The sequence below is a fragment of the Musa acuminata genome, chromosome BXJ3-10, assembly GCF_036884655.1.
Source record: "Musa acuminata AAA Group cultivar baxijiao chromosome BXJ3-10, Cavendish_Baxijiao_AAA, whole genome shotgun sequence".
NCBI classification, from domain to species: Eukaryota; Viridiplantae; Streptophyta; class Magnoliopsida; order Zingiberales; family Musaceae; genus Musa; species Musa acuminata.
Window position 1 is genome coordinate 30,741,725 of NC_088358.1, and position 26,985 is coordinate 30,768,709.

The 26,985-nt window shown below is 40.2% G+C and overlaps 5 protein-coding genes across 10 annotated transcripts; 3 read left to right on the plus strand and 2 right to left on the minus strand.

The window, feature by feature from the left end:
* The first annotated feature begins 1,635 nt into the window (after positions 1–1,635).
* LOC135650743 (proline-rich receptor-like protein kinase PERK1) lies at positions 1,636–5,495 on the plus strand. The gene is made up of 8 exons (XM_065170307.1): positions 1,636–2,264; positions 2,567–3,127; positions 3,301–3,387; positions 3,469–3,539; positions 3,786–3,862; positions 4,153–4,300; positions 4,404–4,565; positions 5,051–5,495. Exons 1-8 carry the CDS (start codon positions 1,757–1,759, stop codon positions 5,351–5,353), a joined length of 1,917 nt encoding a protein of 638 aa, XP_065026379.1. The 5' UTR covers positions 1,636–1,756; the 3' UTR covers positions 5,354–5,495.
* Positions 5,496–6,773: 1,278 nt separating this feature from the next.
* On the minus strand, positions 6,774–10,170 carry LOC135650745 (uncharacterized). Of its 4 annotated transcripts, none has more exons than XM_065170311.1 (4): positions 9,966–10,170; positions 9,195–9,704; positions 8,153–8,338; positions 6,774–7,306 (listed from the first exon to the last, which is right to left on the minus strand). In XM_065170311.1, the coding sequence occupies exons 2-4, from the start codon at positions 9,660–9,662 to the stop codon at positions 7,028–7,030; spliced, it is 933 nt and encodes a 310-aa protein (XP_065026383.1). In that variant the 5' UTR covers positions 9,663–9,704; positions 9,966–10,170; the 3' UTR covers positions 6,774–7,027. The 4 variants fall into 4 exon arrangements, with proteins under 4 accessions (XP_065026383.1, XP_065026381.1, XP_065026382.1 ...); XM_065170309.1 differs by having other exon boundaries at positions 9,195–9,877; positions 9,966–10,123; XM_065170310.1 differs by having other exon boundaries at positions 9,195–9,898; positions 9,966–10,120.
* Positions 10,171–12,068: 1,898 nt separating this feature from the next.
* On the plus strand, positions 12,069–15,746 carry LOC135650746 (remorin 1.4-like). The gene is made up of 5 exons (XM_065170313.1): positions 12,069–12,403; positions 13,484–13,749; positions 14,105–14,282; positions 14,378–14,459; positions 15,443–15,746. The coding sequence occupies exons 2-5, from the start codon at positions 13,515–13,517 to the stop codon at positions 15,632–15,634; spliced, it is 687 nt and encodes a 228-aa protein (XP_065026385.1). The 5' UTR covers positions 12,069–12,403; positions 13,484–13,514; the 3' UTR covers positions 15,635–15,746.
* Positions 15,747–17,830: 2,084 nt separating this feature from the next.
* On the minus strand, positions 17,831–23,976 carry LOC135651269 (proteinaceous RNase P 1, chloroplastic/mitochondrial-like). Of its 2 annotated transcripts, none has more exons than XM_065171243.1 (7): positions 22,333–23,976; positions 22,084–22,173; positions 21,804–21,985; positions 21,473–21,593; positions 21,069–21,137; positions 20,415–20,538; positions 17,831–19,058 (listed from the first exon to the last, which is right to left on the minus strand). In XM_065171243.1, exons 1-7 carry the CDS (start codon positions 23,890–23,892, stop codon positions 19,042–19,044), a joined length of 2,163 nt encoding a protein of 720 aa, XP_065027315.1. In that variant the 5' UTR covers positions 23,893–23,976; the 3' UTR covers positions 17,831–19,041. The 2 variants fall into 2 exon arrangements, with proteins under 2 accessions (XP_065027315.1, XP_065027314.1); XM_065171242.1 differs by lacking the exon at positions 17,831–19,058 and adding an exon at positions 19,145–19,740.
* Positions 18,207–21,471, plus strand: LOC135651270 (uncharacterized). 2 transcript variants are annotated; one of them, XR_010501819.1, is made up of 3 exons: positions 18,207–18,344; positions 18,434–18,654; positions 21,055–21,471. XR_010501819.1 is itself a non-coding variant. In XM_065171244.1 (2 exons), exons 1-2 carry the CDS (start codon positions 18,207–18,209, stop codon positions 18,575–18,577), a joined length of 282 nt encoding a protein of 93 aa, XP_065027316.1. In that variant the 3' UTR covers positions 18,578–18,763. The 2 variants fall into 2 exon arrangements, 1 of the variants encoding a protein (XP_065027316.1); XM_065171244.1 differs by lacking the exon at positions 21,055–21,471 and having other exon boundaries at positions 18,434–18,763.
* Positions 23,977–26,985: the final 3,009 nt, after the last annotated feature.

Sequence of the window (26,985 nt, forward strand, 5' to 3'; positions counted from 1 at the left end):
CTACATAAATAATTTTCCGCGATTTTCTTTTTTGATTTATTATATATATATATATATATTTATTTATGTGTCATAATAATTAATCTTTATTGACTACCGACCATTTGATAGTTAAATGATATTATATCATTTAAAAACTTATTAGAATTATAATAACATTAGAGGTATTTTAGACATTTAAATGCAGCTTTGATGGACAAGAAGTCGTTGATACGCGGACAAGCATATGAGTTGGGCAGTCACATGCGTGCTTGTTCGTCGGAGCGATTCGCGGAATCGAAGCAAACATCACATGCCATGCCGTGTAAGTGTTCGATGATTTGACCTCAACCTTTCGTCTGTTCTTTGTAGCTTCATCTCATCGCGCGTCGGCCTGCTCTTACACCTACGACCGGAACCACCGCGCTCACCAACCCATCTCACAGAATATATTTGTGTGTCTCCAACCATTGCCTAGCAATCATTGCTGTCAGACTTTTAATTCGCACACACGTCTCACCTCTCTCTCTCTCTCTCTCATCATTCGATTCCTCCCAACCTTTGGTCGAACTTGTAAGCTTGTTGGATCTTTCTTGCACCTCATCTCATCAGTGAGGTTTGCCATGGGAGATTCTAAAGCTCGAGTGTGCTGGATATTATTAATACTTGGTTCATTGGCTGCACACTTGGTTCGAGATATTATCTGCTTAATACTCGCAATCATTGATATTAATACTCCATCTTATCTACTGGTTGGTGCCCTTTGCATTATCAAACACTGGCTGTTGAATGGTCTATTGTGTCTGTCCCACTATTTATTGAGAATCATGGTTGGAGGGATTGAAGTAGATGAGTTTTGTAATCAGTTTCAGTAACTTTTTGACATGGCTTCGAGTTCTTTTCATCTTTCAGCAAGGAAGAAAAAGGTTGGGCAAATCCTAACCTTCTTAATATTTATGATGCAGCTTCTGGGAAAGAAACTCTCCCAGAAGTCCAGCAGGAAAAAACACCCAACTACAGTTCAAAACAGTTCGAAGGTCAAAGTCAAGTGTCGATGGAAGATGGGACTCTGCCAAGCTGTTTTGATCCCTCCCTGAAGTCACATCACATGGAGTTTGGTCAATCTCATTCAAGTAACAGTACTTGTGTATTATTATTTTTTCTGAGTACTTCTTTTAGTTGCCTACTCAATACATTTATTTTGGAGTATCTGACCGTCTGTCTCTGTCTGTACTGCTTTTGATTATTATTTTCACTCACATCTTATGTTCATAATTTTTACCATGAGTAAAACATAATATTTTTTATCATAATTTTATAAGGAAGACATATGGAAAAATAAAAATGGAAGTTAGATAAGTATTTTTTTTTGGTAAGTTAGATAAGTGTTTTAGGTGAATTAATCATAAATTTTTTTAAGTGGATGAAACTTTAGAGAATGATGGTATGTGATCAAATGTACATTTCTTGTTGATATATATATATATATATATCTCAATGGATATGATATCAAACATGATAATTTTGAACATTCTTTTGCCTCTCTCCCTCGCTGTTCCCCCAAAGAGAGAGAGAGAGAGAGAGAGAGAGAGAGAGAGAGGGCGGGACCCACAGCGGCGTGCTGCCGAACATTTATTACCCGCACTGCCACCTTTTCCTTCGGTCACTCCCCAACCCAAACCCAACGCAACTGCAAGAACAGAGACATCTTTCTGGTCGATCTCAATAAGACTGGAGAGGAAAGCAAGCAACAAGACAACCCCGGTGCTTGGCAACAATGTCGACCCCGTCGCCGACGTCCCCGCCTCCGGCCCCCGCCAGTGCCCCTCCCCCTGCCACCCCCGCCACGCCTCCTTCGACCTCTCCTCCGCCGCCGGCCACCCCGTCCGCTCCACCGCCGACCTCGCCCCCTCCCTCCCCCGCCAACCCCTCCCCGTCTCCGCCCTCAGCCTCGCCGCCTCCCTCCAGCCCGTCCGGCTCCTCCCCTCCCCCACCAGTGACCCCTTCCGGTTCGTCCTCGTCGCCGCCGCCGCCGCCACCATCGGGTCGATCGCCACCCTCACCGCCTTCTCCTACGCCACCCAAGACCCCGTCTACGCGGTCGCCGCCCTCTTCGTCGAGCTCGATCTCGACTTCGCTTGTGGTCGGGGTAGCGGTTGGCGGGGTGGTGATCTTGTTGCTGCTAAGCTTTATATGCGTCTGTTGTTGGAAAAAGAAGCGCCGGCTGCCATCGCCGCCGCCATATTACTTCGGAGCTCCCCCGCCGCCCCCACCGGGAACGAAAGGTTAGATCTACCCTCCTTTCGTAACTATTTCTGGAAATATATGTATGTATCTTTCGTTCTTCTTCGGTGTCTTTTCTCAAAGACGAGTTTGGTTATCGGACAGAGAGAGACGAAGACATCTCATTCTGTGGCTTACTGCTCAGAATGTTTGTACAGTGAGAAAGAAATATATACATATTTTTCATGTCAAAGAAAAAATAAATTTATTATAATTGCATTTTGCTTGTCTTTTCAATTAGATTTTTTGGACTTCCAGATCGACAATAAATCTCATATCCAACTAATGTAGAACGTGTTTTCAGCTGACAGATACGGTGAATACTGGCAACAGAGTGTTCCACCAGCAGCAGATCATGTTGTCAAACTGCCTTCAGGACCTCCTCCTCCGCCACTTCCACCGCCACCATTTGCTTCGCGTCCTCCACAGTCTGCAGGCGATTTGCCTCCACCGCCGCCTCCACCTATGATACACAGCAGCGGTGGTTCTGGATCCAATTACTCCGGCTCAGAGTTCCCACTGCCTCCACCTTCTCCTGGTGTCGCCTTTGGCTTCTCAAAAAGCACCTTCACTTACGAAGAACTGGCCATGGCAACCGATGGCTTCTCTGATGCTAATCTCCTCGGACAAGGTGGCTTCGGTTACGTGCACAGAGGAGTGCTTCCCAACGGCAAGGAAGTCGCCGTCAAGCAGCTGAAAACAGGGAGCGGACAGGGCGAGCGTGAGTTCCAGGCAGAGGTTGAGACCATCAGTCGAGTTCATCACAAGCACCTCGTTTCGTTGGTTGGGTATTGCATTTCTGGAGGCAAGAGGCTGCTCGTTTACGAATATGTTCCTAATAATACATTGGAGTTCCATTTGCACGGTAAGAATTTAAGCTTGTTTCAATATACATTTTTGATGTATACGTTTCTTTGGATTATGACAGTGCAATTCCGGAGGACTTGCACATGAAAAAGTGATGCACATATATTAGACGAATAGATGGTGTTCTAATTCCAATGGATCCTTTCATCTAAGGTAGTTTTTGTGTTCCAGGAAGAGGTCGACCAACTATGGAATGGCCTACACGACTAAGAATTGCGTTGGGTTCTGCAAAAGGATTGGCATATCTTCACGAGGACTGTGAGTTATCTCTTCTTTTTTTAAGGCTTATTGTCGTCGATTCCTGTTTCGGTCTTAACCACTAGTATTTTCAATTTCCAGGTCATCCTAAGATTATTCACCGCGACATTAAGGCAGCCAACATTCTTCTTGATTATAAGTTTGTGGCAAAGGTAAGGACACATATCCTGTAGGTATATCACATTTTATGTTACACACCAGACCATCTACCATATGTTCTCAGCCAAGCTTGAATCTGCAATGAACATTTCAGCTTTGGCCTTCTTGGTAGAGTAGACCAAACAGCATAGATCTTTAAGAACAATTGTGTGCCGTAAAATCTTCTGAATCAATCACCAATTTTTACTTTTATTATCAGTGTAGCTTTGATTAATTCAACCTATGTGTTCTGTTTGCAGGTTGCAGATTTCGGGCTAGCGAAGTTTGCGTCTGATAATAACACACATGTTTCTACGAGAGTTATGGGAACATTCGGGTATGCTTCATTTCTAAGATTTACACTTTGCTTTGGTTTGGACTCATCATTATTGAACAAGATTAATAAATTATTCCTCCTTCTAAAGACCTACATCTTGGGAGTAAGTTTCTTTATTATTAGTCTTTGCACTTTGATGCATTTTCTGCTATATCTTCTGCATCTGGAAACGGATCTACTATTGACAATTTCCTCGTTGCAATTTGGCTACAAAGATGTTGGTGTGAGGTTGTCATTCTCTTGATTTCTTGGTCAGTTTTTTCTAATCTGTAGCCCCTGCATTCTTGCAGTTATCTGGCACCTGAGTATGCATCTTCAGGCAAACTCACTGACAAATCAGATGTCTTTTCATTTGGTATCATGCTTCTGGAGCTAATCACCGGACGACGCCCTGTTGATTCGTCCCAAACTTTCATGGATGATAGCTTAGTTGACTGGGTTAGTATTTTTCCTAACTTTTTTGTGTGTGTGTATCATCTTGGTGTGTTGTTTCTGCTTTTACCTTCCCACATTTAATTCTTAAATTTGCTTGTGACTTCAGGCAAGGCCATTGCTTACTCGAGCTCTCGAGGATGGCAATTACGATGCCCTTGTTGATCCAAAGTTGGGAATGAACTATAACCCTAATGAGATGGCTCGCATGATTGCCTGTGCTGCTGCATGTGTGCGGCACTCGTCAAGGCGACGGCCAAGGATGAGTCAGGTACTCTTTCCTTTCCATGTTTTCTCTAAGTGTCTTTCATCAGTGTTTGTGTTATTTTGAATTATTTTTAAGTGATTTTTTTTGCACAAGTATGAGTCTTGATACAATGTATGGCAGGTAAGACTGCTCGTTTACAAGTTGGATGATTAGGATTTGAATCATATAAATAACATCTCTACTTGTGGGATAAGATTGCGTACACTATTAACTATATGCTCATAAGCCTTGTACACCCCTTTTCTTCTTCAATTGTTAAACTGGTTTTATCGTCTTGCATTGTCATTTGTTCTTTTAAGTGTTTTCTATGCACAAATCTGCATCTTGTTTTCCAGAAGTCTGTAAACTTTCGAATTCATATCGCACTAAAGTTTCAGGTGGTTCTGATGAGACACTGATTTTTTCTTCTTTTGTCAGCCTCTAATAGCTTACTATCTATCTAATACATCCAGCTTTTACTAACCCTAACGAGTGAAACCAACAAGCAGATTCTTCGAGCATTAGAAGGAGATGTATCTCTTGAAGATTTACATGAAGGCATCAGACCCGGTCATAGCAGGTTCTACAGCTCATATGGCAGCTCAGATTATGATTCCGGCCAATATAATGAGGACATGAAGAAGTTTAGAAAAATGGCCCTGACCACTCAAGAGTATGCCAGCAGCGAGTACAGTGCACCGACGAGCGAGTATGGTCGGAATCCATCTGCATCGAGCAGCGAAGGTGCACAGACGCAGGAGGTAGAGATGGGGAAGAAGAAAGACAGCTACGAATACGGCAGCAGTTTGTGAGAATATTTTGCAGTCTGTTTTGTAAAGCTTAAACTTCATGTTCCACACCTCTTCCTAAGACTATATTCATGGTTCAATTATAGTTTGTCTGTTTCTTTTTTGTTCTAATAATGAATGGTGAATAGCTAACCGATTCTTTGTATGGTGTAATTTCCTATTGTTTCTTGTATACATATATTTATATTTTTTTCTTATCTAATGTTGCCAATTAATCTCTCTATAACAAGGTTCATAAGCATACTAAGAATGCAAGTCTGGGAACCCTCAGCTGGCAATGAAGACAATGCTGATGGTTCCCAGGTGAGTTTTTGTGCTCTAATTATACACTAAGTCTGCCAAATAAGCTAATATCTATTGACATTGTGTGTTGAATTGAGGCTTTCTCATGGAGGAATGGCCTGCCCAACATCCACTTCTATAGCATCCTAAAGATACAAAGAAGGCTCTCTCAAATGATTACAGATATGTTGCAATCAAGTCAAACTAACAAAGGTTAATGAGGCTTCTTTCCTGCAGTTCTAAAAACTAGTCATGGTGTGCTATCAAAGGGGAACACAACATTCCCTATTTTGAGACGTTAGCTGAAGAAAGGATTCAATGTAGAAGCTGCTTTCCAATGTATTGCCATGAACTATTGAACCAAATGAAGATATCTATCTATCTTATCATATCATCTGCAAACACATCTAATTTCGCAGTAAAATATATATGAGAGAGAGAGAGAAAGAACTAAGCAGAATGTGGGTCAAAGAACAAGAACATAGAGATGCGGTATGGGTATAGAAACAACAGGAAAGCAAACGTGATCGAATAGAACCAAAACGGACCATGAAAGACAGACGCGTACCTTCCGAACCCCAGCAAACAAACTGATGCGACGCTTCATGAATGACCTTCGTAGCAGCAGAGATATGATCGAATCAGACCTGATGTTTTCGTTCTGCAACAGGAAGGGCCCCGTCCGGGGCCGAAAAGAGCTACCTTTCGGAGAGAGGGGAAGCTGCCGCCGCTCGTAGATGGTCGATTCCCTCCCTCGCAGCGGCTGCCGGTAGGAGGGCTTCGGCGTGGTTGCGCTTTATTGATGCTCGAGGCTTGTAGCGGGCCGGCCGTGATCGAATAATAACGATTGGTTTGGATGACTTTGCAAAGCCCGTAAACGATCAAATGACTTGTGGCGTTATCATCATCATCCAATGTGACAGATAGAGTTCAAACGTCGGTAAGGCACATGACAAATCTTCCTGTTCATGACAAGAAGGCAGAAGAAGGGCAATATAAGAATGAAATACAAATACATAAATCAATTATTTTTATTTTTATAATAATTATAAAAATACATAAATCAATTAAAATAATGAAAACATCCTTTTCCATAATTATTTTTATAAAAATGAAATACAAATACATAAATCAATTAAAATAAAAAATAGAACAGTGCATGAGGTTCTCTGATATTATTTCCCTTGTTGATGTCCAAATATAAGAAGTGTATACAGCCTAAAGGAAACAAAATGTCAAATACATCAGAGCACCAGGCACAACTCCAAGCAATCAAATATTATTATCTTGTACTTACAAATATAATCACCAGAAAACACTCTTCTTTTCATTTTCTATGACCGCAAACATAGATATTTCTGCTGCTTCCCATACCATAAGAAACAGGAACATTCCTCACACGAAGGTGCATGAATTACGGGCAAACTTTATAGGCTTGTTCTTGCTGGAATCCACCACGAGCTGACATGAGACATGCTTTCGATGCTTCACCCGCACCAGCTTTCCGATCACATCCCCCCGTGATATGATATCAAAATCCAGAGTTAGAGGGACCTGTCCACCGGTGCTGGATAAAGCCATGCCTGCCCCGGCACCGTATAATGGCACCTTTTCTCCATGCAAGATGGCTGATACTGTCCTATGGCTCTTTCTAGGCTGGTAATATTTTTGCACCTGCGATTAGATACAAAAAAAGTGACAATAAGTTAGTGTCACAAAACATATATGCATAGCCAGAAACCACAGTCATGATATATACATTGCAGCGGATGCGGATCAGCTACAGGATACAACGAGGCTAGGCAGGTCATGCAGGAAAGTGTCACTACATCCTTCGTTGCTAGTTGACCATAAACAGTTCATTGTCCAAGTTATAACAAGGCCTACCATTATAAGCTAGCAACAAGGATGAGGCTAGGCAAGTCACAACGGTAAGCACCATTGAATTTGGCTTTTAGAACAAAAAACCAACCTATGGCAACTCATGGTTTTAGCATGACCATAAAAGATTCATCACTTCGTAACAAGTTTAGCGATTTAGGTTTAACAGATTTAAGCAACAAAATTGATAAAGCATAAACGATTGATGGATTGATTCATGTGAATCACCCACAAAAATGAAAATGATTTGAGGAACTAACATGCAAAAAAAGGACATATTGAAAGAGATTTTGCTTAAGGTTGTTTTACAAAATTCAGACATTTCAAATGACAAAATGACCAGCCAAAAAAATGATTCTTTTTTTCCAAGTACGCAAATACTTGGCTTTAGTGCACTGGTCTGCTTTTTGTGATGCGATAGGTTAAACAAAGCAATATGAACTTGATAATCCGACTTAGATGATACATGCATCAACTTTAAGTGGTTATGTCCCTCCAGGATGGCGGCTTTAATAATGGCACTAACAGCTAGGGGAACAACTAAAGCATCACACAATAGGATCCAAGGCATCAGGCACACTCGTAGATTAATTTCTCCTTAGTTTACCATTAACAAACACAATACAGGAACAGACTTACCTCACCGGTAGCAATTGTGATTTCTGAGAACATGAGCTGGATGGGGCTTGACGTTACATGAATGCCAAACATTGTAGCAGTATTGTACACACTTATCTTCAATGAACAGTTCACTGTGACCATCTTAGTTGGGACACCAGTGGTATCGGTACCCTCTCCAGCATAAAAGTCATCCATCGACAAGCTCTGGTATCAAGAGAGTAATTAAAAGGGAACATTTCATCGTGCAGCAGGCTCAAAGTGGCTACTTCTTAGATAATATTTATAACATGGCATTTGAAAGTTATCGATATGAGCATCATAACATGCAATAATATTTCTTAAAAAGAATTAATACATTCAAAGGAAGAAGAATATGTTGTCATTGGAAACAAATAAATAACCATGAATGAGATTTTGTTGCTGAACACGTAAAAGCCATATATTTCCAAGTAAAATCACATATAACAACACCAATCAAATAATTTGTACCTCCACAACAAATATCCTTAGCCTCATATACAATACAATAATTAAAGCCTTAACTGGATAACGAAATTCTCATATAAATGGTTTCACAATAAACATTACTTATCCTTGCGGAACTAAGTTATCAAAGCATTAAGCTCGAAATCGTAGTTAGTTTCTTCAAGCGCTAATCCTTTCTGGAGGGCATCCAGTCACAGATCCATTCCGACCCATTGATCATTAGCGACAACCTTTGCACATTTAATTTCCAAATAAGCTTCATTCCCTAACAGTACCAACTCATACAAAATCATAAATCCTTAGATTCTTGTAATATAGCATAACAATAACTTCTGTGGCGACCTCCATTCCCTAGCTAATGTCAACTATGAGTCAAAATTTAACACAAAATTAAGAAACGTCAAGTTGCAGTATGTTTCCAATTCACTGAGTAACACAAAAGCTTCAACATATCCCCGACAAAACCAACAAACTCTTTGGAAGTCATTTCTGTGTGTGATGAAATGGGTTCAAATTGCAGTAAAAAGTGAAGCAACAAACGAATTGTCAGTTGAGAGAAGTCAATGAAGTATACCTTCACGATGACGTCTGGTTTGTAGGGCCGTGCAGCTCCCCAAATGATGAGAGAAAAGACAGTGAACAGCAGGATGAAGCTGAGGAGCGCAAGGATGATCTGGCAACGGCGTGACAGTCCCTTGTCGTCATCGAGGTCATCATACGACCCTTCTTCCTGTATCACATCGCACTCGGGCCAACCCTTCTCGTTCACTCTCTTCCTATACCCCTTTCGGCCCGACGAGGACCGGAAGGGCCCGGAGAACCGGCTCGCCGACGAGGTCCGCGAGTGGCGCCCCAAGGAAGGGTGAGAAGGGGACTCCATGGGGCTGTTGTACACGGGGGTTGCCTGCATCGACGATGACTTGTCGCCATCGTGAGAGTCCCGGGACGGGCTCTGCACGTAGTAGGTCGCCCTCTTTGGCGATCGAGGCGGCGACGATGGGGCCAAGCTGGTAACATCTGATTCGGACTTGGCGTGCATCATCTTGATCAAGAATTACTGAATCCGGCGAAACTAGCCAAGATTCTGATCGAAATCGCAAGAACTGATGAATTGATGAGCCGAGGAAATATTAACAGTACAATCAAACACAGTCTCCACAAAGTGTTGACTCGAAAATGAGAAAAACTCAAGAATTGCTGATAAATTCGTCAGAGCAGCAGATAAATCATCTAGCACTTCTGGTTGACTAAAAAACCCTACAGAAAAATCACATTTTTCTGAACTTTCGTGAGAACAAACCGGAAAAGGAAGGAGAAAATGATCAGGAAAACGCTGATTTCTTACGCAATTTGGGAAATCCGCTCGAGGACGCGAACGTACGAGAAACGAGGGTTGAGAAGGGAAAGCTGCGAGCGACCAAAGTAAAGAGCTCTCTCTCCCTACTGCTGCTACTAAAAGAGAGCAACCGACGAGTGAAGGCAGAGGCTTAGGTGCCGAAAGATCCGGAGTTTGCCCTCAAGCACACGCAGAACAATCTAGCGGAGAATGTTACAGATGGGACCCAAAGCCATCCATCGACATCATGACACATCAGATTATAACGTGATTTGCTGTTAATGTGAGATAGCTGATTCATGAAGCAGGCAGTGGTTGAGAATAACAAGTGTCGGCAGAATACTCTCTTTGCTCGTGTTTCCTTCTGCTGCCCCTTCGTTGGCTTCTTCTACCAAATATGATAATTTAATGGAGAAGGCAGCTTCAATGATGAGTCCAAATAGATGCATGTGTGGATTTGGTGGAAAGTAGGTGATCATTGGGACATCGTGAACGGTGTAATAATATGTTCATTTAAGCACTGTGGATGTAATTTAATATAGAATATGAATCTAAAATGCTTAACTAATTATCGATTTACATAATGCAATTAATCTCTACGGTTAACATTTATGCTATGGATGTGCTAATCAAGAGATTTGAATAAAGTTAATGGTTGATAACAAGAAAAAGTTGATGTAGCTGATCTTAAATAATTGAAAATTATGATTTGCTAATGAAGATGTTACTGTGCAGGTTACTACTGTATGCAGCTGAAAGTTGAAGTAGATCAAGTTTGCTCTGCTTGACACTGTGATGGAACTATCCACCACTCTTTTGGTGGACCTAAAACGTTTAATGAGGTTAGTTAGCTATGTTGGTGGTGAAGGCCTCCAATGGTTTTGTAAAGCTGAAAAGTTCTTCTCATTAGTACCTTGCAATGTGCCAACTGCTGCAGACGGCATTGACAACTGCGGTTAAATTTCAAGATGGCATCGTGATCTTTACATGGCATGAAATATGAGCCCACATCTGCTCAATTAATCAGAAGAAGATTACAAGTATCTGCTATGGATTTTATATCCACTATGGCAATGGTACAGAAATGTCAGCAATGGTCTATGTTTAACCGACTCAGTTCATTTTTCTCACAGGTATAGGGACACAAGCAAAACCTTGGAAGAAATTAAGATTAAGGATGAAAACAAGAAAGATGTAAATGCCTAACAAGAAAGATGTAAATGCCTACAGAAGACAATAGGTTTCTTATTGTTTCAAATATCATTCTGATAAGGATTAGAGTGAAATCAGGAACCAAAGCAGAATAGATTCACCAGTATTTTCAATATCATGCCAACTGAGAGAGCAGAAGAATTACCATGAATTATCGAGCTAAAAGTGATAGCTGAGATGAAAAAGAAACCGCAACCACTCGATGAAGAAGTCCTTGTTACTTGGAAAATCTAGAACCAGCATTCCTAGATGGCAATAACATTGCTACATGGAGAGTTTGCCAGATCAATTTGGGGGAGTTCACAGATGATGCAGTTCCTGCCCATGTGCACTTGACCTGAGAAAGAAGAAGGAAGAAAACAGATGTCAATATTTTTATGTGGACCACTGGGAGATCAGTAAGCTGGAGACAAGGAACACGGTGTTCAAAGAGGACATGTCAACTACTGCCTTCAAATGATGAAGGCTTACAGCAGGCACTGACCATGACACACTACCTTCCATGAAATACGAGGAATTGTACCTGGATTTTACTCGGGACCACCTGAGTTGCATATACCTGTAAGAATTGTAGGCTCATTTAAATGCATGATATGCAAACAATAGTCACCACCACAATAAACAGGCCTTATACAAATATATGACAGCAAGTGCAGCAAATTTCCTGGTACTGGAAACAACATGTAGTCTTTGCAAACCTACAATCCTGAGTAAATGTTTCACTCACCATAGAATTCCTTCTGTGTCTGACTGAGGGTAGCACAAACCAGTCTTAGGGGTTAAGGCCCATTATCCAAAGGAAGCCCATAATAGTCCCTTGCCTGGCTGGGCAGCCCAGACACATTATGAGCCCTAACGATGAGCAAAGAGCATTCCTTCAGCCTGAAAGCCATGTTTTGATCTTTAGCAGGCAAAAAGGTCAGAAAGAGTACAGGTAGAAGCTGGAACCTGGGAAGAATGGAGACAAGTGATCCCTTTCTTCTTCAACCAAATTTGCAGATACTAATCAGAACTTCCATGCCAAATCAATACCTTATTTTTCTTGTCCCTGAACTCTGGCTCGTCAGTCTGGTTATTCTCAAGTAAATTACCCAGCCTGGCTTTGTTTCCAAGCTTGGTTTCTGATAAAAGTCAATAAGGATATCTTCTTCTGCTTACAACAATTTCAAGTTCCAGAGAAACACCAACATCTGCACCAGAAGGTCCATGATTAACAATCTGTTCAAACAAATAAGGTATACTCTTTCATATCATGATATACATCTATCCCACTTTCTATAAAATTAGTTCCCTCCTTGAGCTGCTTCTTCTCTATCAAAGATTGGATATTTTTTAGACAATATCCGACTAAACTGCTCCTCTCTTTTAGCCTGTTCTGAGTAAAAGTTTCATCTGCATGAGCAGTAAATGACAATAATTAGTAGTTTTTCGAAATGGTCTCACCAATGTCATTGCAACTTTGTGCTTTATCAAGGATAACAATGTACTGGACATCTCTTGTAACCTAAAAAACTCAACACGAAAAGCTAATTGACAGAAAGCATAGATCTGATTGCACATTCAAGTATAAAATTAACTTTTTACAATTTTTTTTAAGAAAAAAGCAGTATATGCTAACTGCCGGCACTATGGTAGGGAAAAAAGGTAAACCAAAAAAGATGAGTTGACTGAATTAATGACACTAGCATTTGATTGAATAAAATACTTGTAATTTCATAACCTAGACATGGTTTCAAAATATTGTCGCTGTTGTCTATTGGTATGATCAAAGAATAAAAACAAAGATTTCAATAATGACATGCAACTGCTTCTAAATTTATGTAACAATTCAATAAGAACAGCTTCATATTCGCAAATTTTGTTTAAATGGTTGCAGTTGAATTCCTTCAATCTCATTCATGGGGTGAGATATTCCGGTTTAAGATTTTTACACCAAGTTATGGCTTATGACAATGTGATATGGCTCAGCACATGCCATGCCAATGTCATGAACTGATACGGTCAATATATTGGCCTAGGTTAGTAGTAGTAGGTCCATCTATTCTCATATACCAAACTAATCCATCATTTTGTTCTAATCTGAGGCTAGTTGTAGTATAGAGCTTAAGGGGCTATAAGCAAGCCCCACAGCATAGCATGCTAATCCTTGCTCTTGAAATGTGGAAAGTTTATTTAAATTCCCAATAAGCATTATATCAAGAAGTGAAGAAGCATTTTCTAAAAACATCCTGGATTTTCAGCTAGTTGGATACTGCAACTTGTGTTTCATTTGAAACAATTTATTGAAGAAGGTAATAACCAGCTTTCTGTTGTAGAAAGGAAAAAGCTAACTGGTTCCAGAGCTAAATGAGTGATATCAAAGATGCCAGCAATATTGAGTTTGTGACTGCAGTTGGAGCAGCTGCACATGCTGTTACTTTGCAGGAGGAAGAAGAAGATTTATTGAACCAAAACAAGACAATTGATCAATTGATGCACCCGACAGCCAAAGTTAAAAGCGAAAGAGAAGATAGCATGAACAAGCCAACTGATTCCAGCAGATTATCCAGATGGTTTGAGGCAAAAGCTGGAAGACAATCAGGTACATTTCTGTTATATTCCCTTCTGTAGTTCCTAAATTACCAAAAAAAGCCGAATCATTGAGGTCATCATCAATTACAGATAGATAAGAAAGTTTAATATGATTTTGCATCACTTTTCGTATGATCAACGATACAGGAACACCTTCAAGCATCAGATCCAACACCCAAAAGAGTTTATAAAGGAAATAAGAACACACTTAGTTGTAGATGATACTTAAATCAAAATGGCAGTAATAATCAAACAGAAGATGTTGGAAGAATCTGGTCCTGATGACAGACAATCACGAAATGCAAAGGTCATCAGTCTTCCCATTAAAATCAACAACTTTCTCTGATAAGTATCAAATGATGCAGGTAGTAGTAGATTTGAACGTGGACAAAGGCAGACAGGCCGACAAAACCCATCCACCACCAAACCTACAGCATCGTTTTCCAAAAAAGAAAACGGAGGCAAGAGAACAACTGACTCCACTAGGATGGAAACAAAAGTGGATGCATGGGAAAGAGCAAAGATGGATAAAATAAGAAAAAGGTAATTATAGCTTAGCCATCTGATGTATCAAAAGGTTTCAGCAGCAGCAAGTTTTTCTGCTTAATCTACTTCTACCAAACTGAAACATTTTTCAGGTATGACAAGATGAAGTCCATTATTCTGGAATGGCAGAATGAGAAGAAGCTAAAAGCCAAACGCCGAATGGAACGAAAAGAGGTGTACAATAACCGACTCTCGTAGACATGATGATGCACTAGTTTCAATTTTCTCCTTTTTTTTATTTTGTCCTATTTAGAGCCTTGGCCACCCCAACTTAAAACCAACCTCTCTGTTGGAAACATAATCTTGCTAAGGCCTCTGAACTGCAAGAAGCAATAGAAACTGCCATCAAATGCAGTTCCTCAATCCAAAACAAGCAACTCTTACAAGTCAATTGGAAACTTAGATCAGAAGATTCTGAAACACTTGGGTAATTCAGCCCCTATATCAGGTAGGCAAAGCTCCAGTTTGCACATCACCAGCTTCTAAAGCAGCATTGGCAGTATGCTCCCGACTAACTAATTACACATTCAAATAAGCACAACTCTCTTGACATCTCTTATAATCAATCAACTAGCATCCTGTTGCATTTTATATACAGCAAAAGGCAACAGAAAAAAATCAGCACTTCATATCCTCAAAAAGTTAGCTCATTACTTTATTTGAAAGCTAAGAACTGCTTTTCCATCAAAGGATTTGTTAATTGCAATTACCCTGTCACAACTTATATTTGAAATCAAATTTGTAAAAAAATCTTACCCAGGCAATTTACTAAATATTTCTTTTCACTAAAAAAGGCAAATGTCAGTCTTACATCCCAACGTAGACATGTAGACAATGATATGCTACTGCGACATGGAATCCTACTATCTAAGCTTATTTTATACTTAATAAAGGAAATCTTGTTGCAAGAAAAAAAATTTGGCCATGAGGATATTCTTGAACCAAGCTCCAATATGTTTCGCATGCATCTCTTCTCTGAGAAGATCCTCCCAGTTTTTTAATCTTTCCTAGAAGATCATTATGGCAAGCATCTGATGTCAATGAACTGTGCATGCCATAAGCTAATTGTTGATACATAAAAGAACTATAAACAGGAAGGATTTATGATGCCTTAAGTGAGAAAAAAAGTAGCTGACTGTTTAATGTGAAAAGTGCAGAGGGATCTGGAACTCAGACACAAAAGAGCATTACGAGAACATCGAATTGAGGTATCAAGGATTGACAAAATGGCTGATGGAGCAAGAGCCCTTGCAGAAGAAAGGAAAAGAAATGGTGAATCAACAACAATGGAGAAGGCAAACAAGATGCGATCCACAGGGAAAGTTCCTCATACATGCTTCTGCTTCTGAAATATCAGCAATTGAGTAGAAACTGCACATGCCTAGGGCACTTCATCTGTACAATCAAAAGGCAATTAGCTTGTGAATCTTCCTTCACTCTTTATATGAAATTTGACTTGAGTAGATTGAACAGCTCATCTATCTTGGTGTAAATATGTACACTATCTATATTATGCAAATTAGCAACTTGAACCAATGCGGAACTTCAAATATGCTAGCGAAAGTAGAGAATGTCTATGCAACAAACAGAACAAACTAAGTTTTACCAAAAAAACTGGTTTAACCTCATATGTCAAATATAATATCTTCATTAGTCCTGCATCGGAAGTGGGCAAGAATAAGATTGACTTACAAAGGTCTGATGAGTGAACTACTGTCAATGGACTATACCTCATATGTACCGTGTTAGGATTTGATTTGAAGCAGTTAAATATTTAGAATTAGTGTCTCCTTTAATTTAAGAATAGAAAGAAACATATGACAGTTAATTGTTTATGCTTACAAGCCTAAGACAATCTCCAAGTTTGTTCTGTCAGTTCAGAAGACGATACGAACCAGTGTGACACCTTTTAGCATATTCTATCGAAGTATATAATGTAATTCAACTAAACAGATACTACTCTAGCATTTGTTGCTGCAAAAGAAACTGATCGAGAAAGAAGACCATGTATAAGGGAAACTTACATCCTAAGAGCTTAGGAAGTTCTTGTAAGATCCACTCTAAAGTGCAGGATTGTCCACTTGACAATTCGTCATACCCCAATGATCATAGTACCCCACGAAAATGCATACCGCCTAGGCATTTCATCGAACAAAGGTCTCCCCTCGCTTAAAAATCCAGACTCGCAGTATTCCGTAACTAGGATGTTCCAGAGATGAAGCTTCTTCTTCCCCGACCTCCTACAAACCCTATGCGCCTCGTCCAATAAGAAGCATTAACCATATACATCGATAAGATGGTTGCAGGTGAAGGAGTCCTGATCAGAGCACGTGGCGACGATCATTCGGGCGTGGAGCCGCCGCGCGGTGATTAGGGTCTCCGTGGCGGCGCAGTGTTCGAGAACGGCGACGAAGCAATCCGGGTGAACCGATCGGCAGAGAACCAGCAATCGGATTGCGTCCTTCGGGCGACCAGCGGCAGCGAGGGATTGGATGAGCAGGGATTTCGGAGGTCGGAAGCGGAGAACGGCCCGCGGATAGGCGGGAGATCTCATGGGGTTTTTGGGAGCTGAGAGAGAGAGAGAGAGAGAGAGAGAGAGAGATTTGATTAGGCAAAGAAATTGGGAATTTAACATATAACCCCCTACAGCTCATAATAGATGACATTTGGTAGAGCGAAGTACTGGGAATATTTCATGTAAACCCCTTATATTCCTTAATATTTAAAGTTCATCCAGCGGTATGCATTGATGGTTATTTTTGGACTTCTATTGTAAGACGCGCAGCAATTCCGGAATAGTCAACGATAGTCAAGGAATAATAAAAGCAAGTTCCTTTTATAATGCAAGTTTTGTTGGTTGATTTCATGCTAGAAGGCAATTGCATTGGTTCCATCAAAGCAATGGGGATGCTTTTTTGGCTAGTTTATTTTTTTATTTTAATTTTCATAAAATGTCCCTACTTATTTATGAAGTTGTTGAAATGGATATATTCATTATTTGAAAAGGTCTTTGATAGTCTATGTTTCTTTTTAGTTGATTGAACCCGAACTAAACTATTGAAGTGTGATTTTGATTTAGAACTATCAAACTATTGATCAATTCAATTCTGATTCGTATCAAACAGAAAATGTGACAACCACTTTACCACCATTTAGTGTTGCAAAAGATATCACCAATTTATTCAATAGGATAATCGATAGAATAATGGAGGAAGAAGGAGAAGATCGAAGGGGAGAAGCTTGATTTATCCCAAAGTTCTTCCCTCTTCTTACGTGCAAGTAATTACATTCTTTTTATTTTTTTTATTTTTGTTTCATAATTTTTTTAAATTTCATAATGATGAGTTCAAGTTCATCATCACTTGAGCTTATGCTCGAGTGATTTTTTTTGTTTGATATCTAAAATCCTTTCTATTTTTTGAAAAATAATTATCAAGTTCTTCACGTGTATTGCACATCATTTAAATTCTTCGATCAAAATAGTACGAGGCTACTCCTTATCATCAATATTCTCCCCTTAAGTGTAGAATCTCTGCATCCAAATGTGTCAACAAAAAAATTTAATGCTTCGAGGTTGCATGTTGTTGTCCCAACATACACTGTCAGTGCCACAAATGCACACTTCGGAGCTACTTTTATGTCATGCATACAGGTGGAGACATGTTCTCTGTCACATAAATACCATTAAACAAAAGCTCTTGTGGAATAACATCTGTTCCTGCACAGGTGGAAACAAAACATTATCTTCTGCTCTAAGGAATCTCCACAAAGACATGTTGCAGTGTGGAATCTGGTGGCGGTGGGACCTCACAGGTTTTGTCCTGCTTTGTGCTTGCATCTTTTGGAAGGTGAGTTGGAGTTTTGTGTCAAGCCTGGAAAGCCATCACTTCATCTTCACTCGGAGGAAGAAGGGAAGCCAAGATGTTGGAAGGCAAGGCAATGATTCAGGAGACAGACATGCCTGTGAAGATGCAGCTCCAAGCCATGTCCTGTGCCTCAGAAGCCCTTGACCTCTTTGATGTCCTCGACTGCAAGAGCATGGCTGCCTACATCAAAAAGGTATCTATCTCTTTGTGCAGTCCACCATCATCATCTCTGCCTCTCTCTTGTTCCTCCAGCATCAACTGTTTTGGTTGTTCATGTGGTAGGAGTTTGATCTTAGGTATGGCCCTGGATGGCAGTGTGTGGTGGGTTCCAACTTTGGGTGCTTCTTCACTCACAAAAAGGGCACCTTCATCTACTTCTGCTTGGAGACACTCTATTTCCTCATCTTCAAAGGTGCTGCTGCTTGAGCTATCTAACCATGTACATCACTACTTTGGAATCCAGAGGAGCTTTTGGAAGCCTTGAATCCTATTCCATACTGGAGGTACTCTTCTTACTGTACCTCACATCCCAGTTTAGGATTTCATGACTTAGGTCATCCAAACATGTAATCAGGGTTATGATCAGTAAAGTTCTTATCCAGTTCAGAACCAGCTTACTCCAATTTGGTATCAGTGATGTTCTGTATTCTCCAACAAATTTGCACTTTAGTCCACTAATTTTTCTTACATTTGTTGAAGACATGAGATCACAGTCAATACCAAGTTTCATGCCGAGTCATCGATCGAGTTCTTTCGATCTCTGAATGACTAAGATAAACTCTGTTTAACCAAAATCAGATCAATCTATTCATATTTTGTATTGTCTATGCTGATCCCATTCATATCTTAAAGAAAGGGTAGCAAGGGTATGAAAATGTTCATCTAAGCCATCAGACATCCCACCAACCTATCGCATAAAACAGGCAAAATGGAAGACAGCCTCCAACAATTCGTAGGCTCACAAGACAATCGGTAAAAGTGCACAACTAGAACTATAAGAAACTTGAACAAATGATTTGGTTCCAGAAAATATTTACAGTTTCAGGGCTTACTAGAGCAAAAACTGCCACAACAAGTCTGATCAAAGTAAGGGCATGCAGCCAAATACATAAGATAACAGAGAAAAATTCAGATAAAATGAGGGAAACTTAACCGACCAGCATGGGCTTCATATTGAAGGTAAGAAAAGAGGGAAGAAAAGATCACTGGAAACATATGAATATTATGGACCCGGCACATAGACATCTTTAGAGGACAAAATTGGCATCAACATACAAACAAGAATCACTAATTAGCACTTGGCTGAAGCAGCAAATTGCCGCTGGCATATGGTATTGAAAACCTTTAAGTAGTGTGGAGGCTAGGATCGCTTGCTTCTCCTTAAATTTGGAAATCAATTACACAGTTATGTAGCTTCTCCGCAGCTTCGATGTCAGAGATGACTGTATGCAATTCGTTAGCTTTGCAGTCAACTTTACATCTGAGGGAACTTCTAGATGTCTTCTTTGAGTGTTCTTTGGATGCGACACAATTCTTTGCTTCAACATATGAAGCAGCAGGATTGCTACTTGTGTTCGGAACACATGATTCTGTTTAAGAAAATATCTTCTTATGTCAATAGATGATAGCTTCTCTGGTTATGCTCATTGTTTGATAGATTTGCTATATCTGCTACTTGCCAATAGTTGATTGGATATTTATTTGGAAAACAACAGGTTACATGGTGGTGAAGCTTAAGTTTAACTGAAATCTTTCACTACAGGGAAAATCCAGACTACGGGCAGAAACTTCCATGCAAAAAAAATGAAGTCTTAGGTGGAACTTCAGTATCATTTTCCCTATTCACCTAATCTTTCTTGCATACAAATTACCAGTTCACCTAAGCTGTTCAATCACATTCTAACAACAATGTCTCCTAGGTTATGACCCTTCAGTGTATTAGTTCCTGTACTCCATTTCCCGGGATTGCTTGAACCTCTAAACCAAAAGCAACAACAATTCTTTTCCATACCATCTTTTTTAATCCGATCATACTTTGAGGCCTGACCCTTGCTTCACGGTCTTTGAGCATTTTTTTCATATTCTTCATTTGGAATTGTCTTATGACTAGTACTCCTAGAACTCACTATATTAAGACATACTTATCATACTCTAGATATAGAATACTGTTTTAGGCAAAATGCAGATATAGAATCACTGCAGAACTTGGCATGATAGTACCAAAGTATCCATGAAATCAAGGAAGAAACAAAATGCTTATTACCTCTAGGAGGATTTGATGATTCTTCTATCGCCTTGTGGGCACGTGTTACACACAACCAGGTTCGTTCCCTCTCCTGCTCTTGGACGGTTGAGATGGGAATATGCCAATGGCCTCTCTCATTTTCCTGATTGTTTCAGAAAAAAAAAATCTTGATCAGTACTCGTAACTCATTCCATCTGTAATTTTGAGTCGTCGTATGGCTTTGCATTCAAGTAAAATCTTGATCATTACTCTTAACTAATTCCATTTGTAATTTTGAGTCGTCATACAGATTTGCATTCAAGTAACAAGGAAATGTTATTTGATGGCCTCTTTTATGTCTGCCAATTTTTTCCAAGTAAAAATGTACCGCAACTCTAGACAATACTTTATTTCATTAATTGGAGAATGCATCTTTAGAATCATATCTGAACTGTTAAATACGTTTGAGGCTTGCAATATTAGGGTTACATTCCTCTTCCAGTATCATGTAAATATAGTTACCAAATAAGCAGAAGACGATCTATAAGACTAGAAAAGATCCTTGTGCTAAGTTGAATGCTAACAAAAAAAATTTGAGCTCCTACAACTTGCATTTTAACAGATGTAGCACATTTGACTGTTTATTTCTCTTAATTCTCTTTTTTATCCCTTCATTCAGTTAGGGGATCAAACCTGAATAACAATGGAACACGGAGGTGGCATATCAAACTCAAAGCTTCCTTCGTGAAAACTGAAATGTACCTATCACAGGGTAAAGCGATCATGTCGTTAGATCGATCACCAGAGTCTCACCACATCAACAAGCTATCAAAACAGGGGATGTTCCAGTCCTCCATGGCTAGAACTGGTGGAGAGAAGCTAATAAGATGTGTGCATGCAAACTGCAGGAATTTTAAGATCAGACATCCACCAACCATGCAGTGTTAATTGTGAGTCTATAACTTGGCATCACATGCAACTCATGTATTCGGCATTCAATGTGGTCTTTGCTATTTGTCTCTATCACAGATTAACAGATACAATGAGGCTTATCTAAGAAATGCAAAGCTCCAAATGTTGGAAAGCTCTTTGCTTACCTGATGCCTTTCTTTCCATCTGGGGAAGAAATCATTCCCTAAAACCTGGAATATATGGTCTCTCATCTCATCATTCGTCACGATTAAGCATTTACATTTTATAGCTGCATATAACCAGTACCTGAACCATATGTTATTACCTATGATGATTTGTTTCAGAAGAACAAAAGATCAGTAACATCTCAAAAATAAACATGAAAGAACAACTGAGAAGCCAAATACTTCTTCCAAATCATAGTCTCTTATCACCAAGGCATGACATATGTTGAAACACTGTTACCATCAGGTTAGTTAAGCCAATAAAACACAAGAAGAGCACAAAAAGCCTCACCAATCATCATTAGATCCGGTAGGGGTCTCATAAATAGCATCTGCATATTTCCATTTCTCTAAAAGCTTCATGTTGAGCGGCACATTCATCTTGCCTCCGGTGAGGCGTTTGTTATGTACGATGATCAGTGGCCATCTCTTCATGGGAAGCTTCTGCCGTATGGCATTAACAACTGCATTGACCTATACGTTCAAAAGGAAGATTAAGTCAACAGGAACTCCAATAAATAGTCAAATCAAATCTTAGTACATTAGTTCCATCTCAGTTTCTTGATACACGCCTTATTAATGGAGAACCGCCGCTGACTAAAAAGACCAATATTTGCAGCATCAACGACAGCTTCAAATGGACCATAATAATCTAACCATTTCTGCAAGAAAAACCATTCATCATCGATGCCCTGCATAACTTTGTTTGAAAGAAAACACTAAAGCAGAAGATTTGCATGCAGGGATCAAAAGCATGAAACCACAGATGAGTAGGTGCAAGCTGATAGAATAAGTAGCTTAAGAACTGGGGGATCTCATACTTGAAACTTGTGAAAATTTGAGTTCCTTTCTCTTTTGTTGGCCAGTGATGCTACAGAGTTGGCAAAGTTTTCTGTCTCGATTGGATCAAGGTCTATGGTCACCAATTTGTCACCACAAGCCATGCAAACGCCGTCTGTGCTAACACCAGTATGTGACACATTCCACTTTCCTTTGCCCAGCCATCCCTGCCCATGCCATCCCCCTCCACCTTTCTCAATGGCTTCTGCCACCGCCTGCACATCCCATTTCCTTTTCCCCAGCCTAGATGCAGCTGAGCTCCTAAACCAAGCCTCGAGTACCGTTGCTGTAGATGGAGACACCTGCCTAACATTGGTTCTAAGCTTGTGCAGTAGATAGTAAACCTTTTCTCCTCTACGAGCTGCGACGCTAGCTCTCATGAGCGCCTCCAGCTCAGGCTCTTCGGGGTGGACGCCGTTCTGCGACATGTGTGCTTCGACCTCGAAAGCTTTGTCGACGTCGCCATCGTTGCAGAAGGTCAGCAATGCAGGACCATAGGAGCGCAACTTTGGAGTCACGCCCAGAGGCTTCATTTGCTTTACAATCTCAAAGGCCATATCGCCGTTGCCCATTGACATTGCTACTCGGGCCACCGATGTTAGAGCTGCCTCGCTCATCGGAATCTTCTCCAAGCACATCTTTTCGTATATCTCCAGTCCCCTGGTTCGAGCGTAGTCTCTGATGTCTTCGCTGACTTGAATTGGAACTCCATCTTTCCGGGCTCCTTGGCTTGCATCTTTAATTAGGGCTCCATTCGACTCGGAAGTATGTTGGGCGTTCTCCTCGTGTACCACTTCCCCATCTTCTTCACCTGCTTCGGCCGAATGCTTCGACAAAGACTCGTTGCTCGAGTAATGTGGATTGGAACCAGAAGAACCACTTTTTGCTGGGTGAATGACCCCGATGGCCGCAGCAGAACACAAATAGAGCAGCACGTTGTAGTGGTACTGCTTCAGCTTGATACCTTCTTTCACGGCGGAGTCATATAGGGCAATGGCGCCCATCACATCCCCCGTCTTCGAGCGCATATCCAGCTTCACTCTAAGATCGATTTCATCTTCGCGAAGCTTGGGTTTCTTACTCTTCTTCTTCATCCTTCTCTCTTCCTCCTTTTCCTTGTCTCTTCTCACCCAAGGTGTCATCTTTTTTGACTTCCGAGCCGTGCCTTCGCCTCTGGACCTCAGAAAAGCCAGCCTCTGTTTGGCGACGCCAAGCTCAACATTCTTTACCTCACTCGCTGTTCCACCCTCAGCTCGCCCACCATTTCTGCCAACCCTTTCGTCTCCCTGGGTTCTCTGATGCTTGGCTCGCTTGTCATGGGTCTGTTCTCCGAGGGCAATTCTCTCATCGACGTTGGTCGCGGGGGTCCTGGCCGCGGAGATCTTGGAGAAATCATCGACGATCGTGCGACCGAGGGGTGAGAGCGTGAGGAAGTAACTAAAGGAGTGAGATTTGAGAGCAAAAGGAAACTGGTACTTCGGGCGAGAGGTGAAGGAAGCAAGGAGTTCTCTTTGGAAGGGTATGGAGAGGACGGAAGCCATGCAGGGATGGCCAGTGATGAAGAGACTTCCATGGCGGGTAAACAGAGTCCAAGAGGAGGTATATGGATAGGCCGAGAGGCCGAGAGGATAAGATTTCTTCACACAAATAGCATTGAAAGCTTATTTTTTAAAATATATTCAATAACAATAATTATAAAAATTAATTTTTTGAAAATCAGCAATATCGATCTTTTAGTATCTATTATAAAAAGAAAATATTGACGTGCCGCCTGATATGTTTGGATCAATGTATATTTATTTTTTTTTGGCTCAATTTATCCCATGCCTAAATTAATAACCGAAAGTAGGTGAGTATGGACTTGAATGCTCAACCCTTTGATTGTATTGAATATGAGTTTTTATATATGGTCATAAATAAATAAAATATTTCATGAAATATTTATGATGAGACAGCTTTTATCCACCTCCAATAATCTCCCCTTAGCTTCTTATCTATGCGAGCGACAAGAGAAGACAACTTATAACAACTTGTCTTGAACCCTTATGTATGTGAGCAAATAGGTGGAGAATGGTCTTCATCTCCTCCTTCTACTCTAGACATCATCTGGAGGCCACAAGTCGGATGATGATTAGCTGATGATGTTCTCTTTATCATTTGTTCTCCTCTCTCCCTCCCTCTCCCCCCCTCCCCCTAAGGCATGCTTTGCCAGAGAGATTTGAAGTGTGATATTTAGTTCATCCAATATGTTAAACTTATACCTCTCGATTGGTTCTCCGGCTCAACATGTTAGACGGATGACGACAGAGTTAGGGGGCACGCTCGACGAGGAGTGGCCCCTTGTTGGGAGATAGAGGTCATCAATTCAAGACATGGGTTGAGCGTGCCTCCTAACCAGACTCTCTCTTCGAGCATGGAGGTTGACGATGATGAGGATTGATTTTCTAACCTGCGAGACTCAATGGCGACCGAAAGGGAGGGTCGAGTTTTCCGAACTTCATATTTCGATCGAAGAAGGGGGTTAGGATTTTCGACCTCCCTGGCTCGGTGAGGACCACAAGCAAGGGGTGCGAGAATTGTTGGCCACAATCCATCACCGAAGGAGCCACCTCGAGCAAAGGGGGCCCATTTCTTATTGACCTGGTCGGGTTTCTCGATTGTCACACCTTAGGCAGAAGTGGGGGTCGGGTTTCTCCTAACCTCCTTGGCTCGATGAGGACCACAGGTAAGGGGTACGAACATTGTTGGCAATGATCTATCATCGACTTCCCCCTCTGATTGTTAAGGAACCCACCTCGAGCGAAGGAGCCTAATTTCTTCTCGACTTAGTCAGGTTTTTTTATTGTCATACCTTGGGAGGAGGAGAAGGTCTGGTTTCTCGACCTCCACACCTATGATAGAGGAGTGGGTTGGGTTTCCCAACTATCCTAACTCGACAAGGACTATAGGTAAGGGGCATAAGCACTGTTGGTGGCAATACATCATCGACCTATATCTCTAATTGTTAAAGGACACACCTCAAGTGGAGGGGGCTAATTTCTTCTTGACCTAGTCAGGTTTCTGGACCACCATGCCTCGAGCAGAGGAGTGGGTCAGGTTTCCCAACCACCCTAGTTCGACGAGGACCACAAGTGAGAGGTGCGAGCACTACGAGTGAAGGTCCATTGCTGGCCTACCCCTCCCATCACCGAGGGACCCACCTCGGGCGTATAGGGCTCGTTTCTTCCCAAAAGCTCATTGCTAACGATGATCCATCATTGACCTACCTATCTCATCATCTAGGGACCCACCTTAAGTGGAGGGGGCCTTTTTCTTTCTGACCTCTATGCCTTGAGCGAAGGAAGGGTCGAGTTTCTTAACCTCCCTACTAACTCGGTGAGAATGAGGTGAGGAGTGCGAGCGTTGCTGGCAATGATCCATTGTGGACCTGCCCCTCCTATCATCGAGGGACCTACCTCAAGCGAACGGGGCCCGTTTCTTCCCGACCTGGTTGCATCTCCCATGTGTCCTACATCAAGCAAATAACACCCGTTTCTTCCCGATCGGGTTGCATCTCTCGTGTGTTTTTTTCTTAATTGACATTCAGCTATATTGGTGTAAGACTTGTTAGAGTATATCTATCGGTGGCTACGTACTATGATGGGTCCTAGCTCTTAGGTTGCATTTCTAATATTGATCACTTAACATAATCACATTTTAAATTTAATTTTATTTGCTTTCACACACATGCAAAAATGAAATTTGAACCATTTACTTTCTAAATATCATATCATTCATTAAAAAATAAATCAATTAATAATTTTTAATTAATATAATTTTTAACTAATCCACATGATTTAAAAATTATTTTAATCATTTTCTTAATCATACTATATAAATAAAAATAATAATAATTTAAATAAAGTAACACATTATTTATGATAATTTAATTTATGTTAAGAGAGAAAGATCATCCGTGATTGTATATAAATTTCAAGTGATCTTCCTTTCTATCATATTCTTAAAATTATTTACATTGTCATCTTTAAAATTTTACCATATTGTCCTAGTAAATTTTTTTATACTATATTTTTCTTTTTTATAATAAATATCTAATATCATCAATTTATATTGATTCATCAAATATTTTGCTAGGTATAACCTTTATATTTCTTACAAATAACTTTATTTACCTTTTTAGTAAGAAAAAAATTTATTTGACTATAGTTGTGATTGTTATTTGTTCTTATAAGTAATAAAAAAAATTAACTATATTCTTAAAATAAATATTTATAATTATAAGATTATACCAAGTTATAAAATTCAAATTCGTACTATCATCTTCTTTCCTCTCCTTATAACTAAAGTCCCAATGCACCCGTTTATGTTATCATATCTTTTCCCTATATATCATTAAAATCTCTTCTCATTAAAAAATTTTCGATTATAAATATCTCTTAAATGATATCATCTAAGCTTTATTAATTTTTTTTTAGTTTGATAATCTAATCCAAACTTGAATGGCATAAGTATTAATAATATATAAAGCATATTATCCTTTCATAAATTTTAAAACTATAATTCTATCTCTAAATATTTTTATATTTATAATATTTTTCTTAAAATTCTTATCAGCAATAATTCTTATATTATTT

Excerpts from the sequence above, each read along its gene's own strand:
- LOC135650745 (XM_065170311.1), bottom strand. The coding sequence starts at position 9,662 with ATGATGCACGCCAAGTCCGAATCAGATGTTACCAGCTTGGCCCCATCG. Across the intron at positions 8,339-9,194 it reads AACCAGACGTCATCGTGAAG|AGCTTGTCGATGGATGACTT; the intron begins GTATACTTCATT and ends TCTTGATACCAG. Across the intron at positions 7,307-8,152 it reads TCACAATTGCTACCGGTGAG|GTGCAAAAATATTACCAGCC; the intron begins GTAAGTCTGTTC and ends ATCTAATCGCAG.
- LOC135651270 (XM_065171244.1), top strand. The coding sequence starts at position 18,207 with ATGTTGGAAGGCAAGGCAATGATTCAGGAGACAGACATGCCTGTGAAG. Across the intron at positions 18,345-18,433 it reads TGGCTGCCTACATCAAAAAG|GAGTTTGATCTTAGGTATGG; the intron begins GTATCTATCTCT and ends TTCATGTGGTAG.
- LOC135651269 (XM_065171242.1), bottom strand. The coding sequence starts at position 23,892 with ATGGCTTCCGTCCTCTCCATACCCTTCCAAAGAGAACTCCTTGCTTCC. Across the intron at positions 21,594-21,803 it reads ACCGGATCTAATGATGATTG|GTACTGGTTATATGCAGCTA; the intron begins GTGAGGCTTTTT and ends CATATGGTTCAG. Across the intron at positions 21,138-21,472 it reads GATGGAAAGAAAGGCATCAG|GTACATTTCAGTTTTCACGA; the intron begins GTAAGCAAAGAG and ends ACCCTGTGATAG.
- LOC135650743 (XM_065170307.1), top strand. The coding sequence starts at position 1,757 with ATGTCGACCCCGTCGCCGACGTCCCCGCCTCCGGCCCCCGCCAGTGCC. Across the intron at positions 2,265-2,566 it reads GCCCCCACCGGGAACGAAAG|CTGACAGATACGGTGAATAC; the intron begins GTTAGATCTACC and ends ACGTGTTTTCAG. Across the intron at positions 4,301-4,403 it reads ATGATAGCTTAGTTGACTGG|GCAAGGCCATTGCTTACTCG; the intron begins GTTAGTATTTTT and ends TTGTGACTTCAG.
- LOC135650746 (XM_065170313.1), top strand. The coding sequence starts at position 13,515 with ATGAGTGATATCAAAGATGCCAGCAATATTGAGTTTGTGACTGCAGTT. Across the intron at positions 14,283-14,377 it reads ATGGATAAAATAAGAAAAAG|GTATGACAAGATGAAGTCCA; the intron begins GTAATTATAGCT and ends AACATTTTTCAG. Across the intron at positions 14,460-15,442 it reads GCCGAATGGAACGAAAAGAG|AGGGATCTGGAACTCAGACA; the intron begins GTGTACAATAAC and ends TGAAAAGTGCAG.